General features: G+C 44.9%; 1 protein-coding gene across 2 annotated transcripts in view; it reads left to right on the forward strand.

Moving 5' to 3' along the window:
* The window catches only part of cgnl1 (cingulin-like 1), a 50,085-nt gene extending 47,839 nt beyond the window's left edge, over positions 1-2,246 (forward strand). For both annotated transcript variants that reach the window (XM_080840452.1, XM_080840453.1), the window contains one exon: positions 588-2,246. In XM_080840452.1, coding sequence (XP_080696578.1) covers positions 588-741 — 154 coding nt within the window. In that variant the 3' untranslated portion in view covers positions 742-2,246. The remainder of the gene's footprint in view (positions 1-587) is intronic.
* The last annotated feature ends 3,963 nt before the right edge of the window (positions 2,247-6,209 follow it).

Raw genomic sequence — 6,209 nt, forward strand, 5'->3', positions numbered from 1 at the left:
GAGCGAGATGAGGTACACACACACACACACACACACACACACATACAACAACAGAGCCAGCTCAAACACTCCGGAGCGAGATGAGGTACACACACACACACACGTTTGCAACCCAGACTTGTTTGTTCTGATCAAGGTTCAGAATGAAGCCTTAAGTAAACACTAAACTCTTAACTACACATACACACACACACACACACACACACACACACACACACACACTCGCACACACAAACACAAACACAAACACAAACACTCACATTCTGCACTCTCATACACTTTAGTCTTTTCTCTGTTTGTCACAAGCATACTGCAGCACACTCATAGTGACTCACCAGTTAATGTTGGTATGAGTGTAATTCTTCTGAGAGCTGGATGTCTTAGTGATTGTCCTGTGCAGTACAAAGTGACATGTACTCAGCAAACACAAACACACTCACACACACACACACACACATAAGCTGTATTCAGTGGACTATTGCTTTTTGGTACAAATTCGGTGCAAAGGTTTATGTGAAATACACACACGCATTTCATCATTTGACCCTCATTTTCGAACTACATTTCTCCCCCTCTCTCTTCTGCAGGCGCAAGACTAACTCTGCCCCCCTCCTCAACGACCTGGACGATGATGATGACGAAGATGACATCAGCACAGATGGAGAGACCTACTTCAGCTCGTCATCCAACTACAAGCGCTCAAGCAGCCAGGACGCCATCATCTCCACCTACACACTGTAGGTCAACCCCACCCCAACACCCCCCCCCTCCATCGTTACTGACAGAACCAGGAGAATCCTATCAGTTTGGTGTTTTGGGCCTCATGGGACACCATATCACTGAAGCAGTACCTGTCGCCCTTTTGAGAACAAAAATGTCTAAATATTCCTTCTCTGTATTATTATTTTTATTTTTTATCCTTTTACCGTCCTACCTGTCTTTAACCCTAGGTCTTATAGTAACCACGGCAATATGGAAATGATTAAATGATGTTTTGATTAAGTGCATTTTAAAGACGAACCAATCAGAATCATTCCTGTCGACATGTCTCTCATTCTGCCAGGCCTTAAGTAGACGTCGATAAACAAATGATATGAGACGTTATTTATTCTCTCAGACGCCCCTAACGACAGAATAAAGGGCTTATCTCGTGAAGGGAAAGAGATAATGAGGGAGCCTTTTAAACACATCACTTTTACCGCCCCATTTTTTTATATTAGCTTAGCTATGAGTTAGCGCAAGAGGCTTAGAGGTCAACATAAAGGTCAACTATTCATGCTGTGTCAACAGTTCTGTTGTTAAATATGGGTTGATATGAAAGATATGTATAGATAAGAAGATACTTCGCTGGTTGATGCTGTGCTTCTCTGACTTATAAACTGGATATCACTATTGGTGCTGCCCTGGGACCTATCCAGTCCTGTGTAATTCCTGTAAATGAATGCATTCCTTTTTCCATGAAGACCACTCATCTCATGAACCATAAAACTAGGGGGTGGGAGAGAGAGCAAATTTTTATTTTTATGAGAAATCCTTGAAGTCTTGCAAGCTTTCTCTGGGACCCGAACAGTGTTACCACGGAGCCAGAGAGTAGGAGATTGTGGGCCGTATCCAGGCCAGATGTGGGCCGTATCTAGGCTAGGTGCGGGCTATGTGGTGAAGCATAGGGCATGAGTGTATGTGTGTGCACCAGAGTGATAGGGTTGCTTTTCTCTCATGTGTGTTTGTAGTCTTACAGTGTGTGTGTTTTTGTTTGTTTTTGTTTTTTTGTGTCTTTTGACTGCACATGATGCTTTTTTTGAAGCCATGTGTACAGTTGTTACACACACACACACACACACGTTAGAGAGAGCACAAGAACATGAATCATGCTTATCTTTGCTTAATTAGTGTGGGGCGGTCTTCTGTTATGCAAGATACCCATGATGCGGGAGCTACTGGCTCCTTGCTGTGTTGACAATCAAATCTTTTATTTTTCTTTATTGCAAACACTGTGATGACAAAGCACTGTGTCCTGGGTCACATCTCTCCAGTATCCCTGGCTGCTGTTGTTGCCATGTGTGACGAAATGTCTTTCGGTTGGAGCCCCCCCTGCCCCGCCCAGATCCAGCCTCTAGAGTGTGTTTTTAAGAAGAGGTGTGTGTGGGAGGGGGTGTGTGTGAAAGAATGCTGCCTCTACCTCTCTGTATACTTCTGTCATGCTTAGTCTAAAAACCTGATGAAATAAATAAAAAAAATGCCACTTACAGTTATTGAGTTATTTGTCTTCTGTGTGTGTGTGTGTGTGTGTGTGTGTGTGTGTGTGTGTGTGTGTGTGTGTGTGTGTGTGTGTGTGTGATAGAGAGAGAGAATGTCTGCATGTGTGAGGGTGGGTGGGTGGTTGTGTGTTTTAAAGAATGGCTGATTGATTATCACAGGGTGTGTCAGGGGCTGTTATTTCCCCTCAGAGCTGAAATTAGAAAGAATACGTACTACCAGACAGAACGGGAGGTCGATATCCTTAAGTCTGGCTCAGAGTCTAGTTGTGCTTCTGTCTCTCTGATGCATCTCTGAAGTCTGGCAGGGCAGCTGTGTCAACAGCCTCTTGCCTTTCTTTAATAAAGACCCTAGTGGACAACCTCCTCCCATTCCCCTTCTCCATCTCATATATATATATATATATATATATATATCCTGTGTCCGGCCAAAGCATCTGACACCACAGCGCCTGGGGCAGGAAGACCTCTAGGGGGAGGCCATGATTGATTCCTGGGGCTTGGCAAGAGCCAGCGGGATATCAGGGCGGAGGCTCAAGAAACACGGCTTGGCCTCTCCGCTCTATCCGCTCTCCTCAACGCTAAGCGTTCACAGCTGAGCACGGGAAAAAGGGGGATTAAGGGTTTTCAGAAAACAACGTCGAATCAACAAAAGAGGCTCTTATTTTTTGTTAAAGGCCGCGACCTGCAATTGTTGTCTGTCTGTGTGAAGCGCAAAGAAGTTAACCTCTACCGTGAGGAGAGGGCTCATCTCTTCCTCCTCCCCCTTCTCCCTCGCATGTGTGAGGTAGGCTTTTGTGCCGGTGCAGGAGTAGACTATCCATTCCTGGAATTCCGGTCCCCCCCGTGCTTCAGTGAGGACGCAGGGGTTAATGGTTTGATGGAAAACAGACGGAAATCCTCATGAGGTCACCCCGTTTCTTCTGTGGGACGTTTAGTCTCACGCTGGGGTTTTCTAACGGGCTTTTTGTGTACCTAACACTTCAAACAAAACAACTGAAAATAACGAATACCACCGACTGAGTTTAAACCAAAAGTCTATTCAATTTTGTTTTTCTTATCCGGTGACCTCATTTGCGCACACAAGGACAAAGTTAGTCATTGTTTTCACGGCCGGGACTTTCAAGAGTGCAATTCAGTTTTCCATTGACGCTGTTTGTAAAATTATGCTTTGCCTCCCTCTAGTGGTAATACTGCAGTAGTGTCGCTAGTCCGTTTCAATGGCTTTGAGTGCATGGCGTCATCATGTAGTGTAAATTTGGTTAGAAATTTGATAACTATACAGATTGTTTCTCACTTCACATTCACTCAGTGACGTAAGGGTAGTAGCAGTGGCTCCTCTCCAGTCCATTTCCATATCAATTCCAGTCTCTAGCTATCAGAGAGGCGAAGGAGGCGAGGCAGTGGCTTAAGAGTCGCCCTAATTGAAAGGCGTGCTGATAGATCTCTGCTGAATGCACCCTGACCTCCCTCTGCTTTAGGGGCATTTGGGTTTATGATGAGGTGGTAACAAGCCAAGGAATGCCAGGAGTGATAGGAGGCCTCTCTCTACCAGTCTCTCTCTTGGCTCCTACTTATGAATGGCCTGTTGAATACCGTAGAGTCTATAGCAGAGAGGATTGCTGTACGGTACCCCCTACCCCCTCATTCTCTGCCAAGTCTCGCCTGTCCTCAAGAGGGTCTCAGCTTGGTATGGAAGGGAATAGAAAGGGAGGAGGGTTCCTTTCTACAACTCTTTTGTGTCTGTGTGTGAAGTGTGAACTGCTGTTTCTCTGTTTCTTCTCCAAGCCGCACAGGGGAATGCAGGAGAAAAAGTGAGTGTTGAAGCATGTGTGTGAGTGTGCAGGCGCATACTTGTGTGCGTTTGTGTGTGTGCACACGTGTGTGTGTATGTTTTACATTGTATGTGTTCCATCAGTCTTGCATATGGAGGAGCTACACTGCCTCCTTATGTTCATATGTGTGCGTGTGCGTGTGTGTGTTTGTGTGTGTGAGTGTGTATATGTGTTAGTGTGTGTGTGTGTGTGTGTGTGTGTGTGTGTGTGTGTGAGAGAGAGAGATTGTGTAACATGGGTGTGCCTGCTGCTCTCCGCTGTCGCTACATTCATTGTGCCTTGAAGGGCCCTAAGGCTAGTCTCTTCGACACACACACTCCAGCCTGCTGTGTAGGGCTGCCAGGCTCACACCCTCATTCTTGCCCTGCTTGTGTTTATCAGAGCGAAACCTCTCTGTTTAGGCCGCTCTATAAACCTCTCTCTATGGTGTGCTAAGTCACTATCTTAAGAGCCAGTCTTTGTTTGGGTTGGGATGGGTGATGTCATAGATTGCGGCGCGGTGGGAGGTTCTTGTCTCCTGTAGCTGTGTTGGCCGTGACAGGTGGAGAGATTGTCCTGCTGTACACACATAATTACACTATCTGCTGGATGTGATCTGCAGTCCATCCGCACAGGAAATGCACCTCACTCTGACTGGAAACGCCCGTACAGGCAAGACCTTGTATCAGAAACAACACAGCTCAGCAAGTCATCATGTAAGAATGCCAAATAACCAGTTTGGCTTGGACACTTAGAGTGAGTCCTTTTTTTACACCGAAACCCCGATAGCAAGTACAGTTAAAGCCCTGTGACAGCACGCAGTGTGAGCAGGAGTGTGACAGGACCGTGACAGGCTCTCAGGGACTCTAGGCAGGGGAAGTCAGGGGAGGTCAGGGGAGGTCAGGCTGCTCAGTGATGCAATATGCAGTTTATGTTGTCAAAAATAAAAAAAGTTTCGGTTTTTACCATAAATATGCCTTTCGAGGGGAGCATTATTGTTACATGGTTTTGTCCATTTCAGTGCATTCTTACAATACTGGTTATTTCTTTCAGGTATATTTAGTTTCACTTTTGTAACAGAAGTCCTGAAACAGAGAACTGGAAAAACAGTATTACTAGTTGTGCTTTCAGAATGAGATAGTACGTTTTAAGGTGTAGTTTGTATTTTTTTATTTGTTAAAAACACAAATGCTTGAGGCTGTTGTTCGCCTTCTCACTCCATAGTGGAGCATAGGCCATCAATAGCAAGTTTCCACCGGATTTGGCATCCACCTATTCTCAGTGTTTCAGTTATCCAGTAAATCCACTGAGCAATGATTGGCCAAGCCAGTTTCAGTTTACAGGACCTGGTATTCCCAGTTGGTCTCCCAGCACTGCTTAGCTTATGAGATCATTCAAGATGGTTCGTGCTCAGTGTGGTATGGCTGTAAGCTTAAATGCTTGAGGACTCTAACAATAATTATAACAGTAATAATTATGTTTTTCTGAAGGTCCTATAGAAACACAGTTTTCTCTGATAATAATGTACATTTTGCATTTTTCATAGTCAGGCAAATGTAAACTGTTACGACCCTGGGGGGTCTAGGACCCGCCCTATGAGTGTCGTGCCTGTTTTCTCCCCCTGCTTTTCTCCACCTCTCTGTCTCAGATGATTGAGGACAGGAGGTTTCCTGATTAGCTGGGCTACATAAGCCATGACCAGCCGGCAGTCAAGGCTGCTCCCTTTGGCTTTTTGGCACTTTGGTTCCTTGGTTGATCGTTGATCGTTGATCGTTGATCGTTGATCGTTGGTCGTAGGTCGTAGGTCGTAGGTCGTAGGAATTTAGGTTTGTGTTTGGTTCTTTGTTGGCATGAAGTTGGATCTTTATTGTCTTTTCGCTTGTTAACCCCCTAAACTGACTGCACGACACTTTGGTTTACTCTTCACAATACTGAATTGAACCACACTTTGGCATTACTTATACTTTGAAGTAACCTTATCCTTTTAATAAATGATTTATTCTTATAAAACCAGCGTGGCCTCCTCTTTATGTTTCGTGCATTGAGCCTGCACGTTACAGCGCAAATAAAATAAAAGCCATGAAATAGAATCAGAATGACCAGGACATTTTCTATCCTGCATTTATACCCTGCATTTATA

Source organism: Sprattus sprattus (genome assembly GCF_963457725.1).
Source record: "Sprattus sprattus genome assembly, chromosome: 6".
Taxonomy (NCBI): Eukaryota; Metazoa; Chordata; class Actinopteri; order Clupeiformes; family Clupeidae; genus Sprattus; species Sprattus sprattus.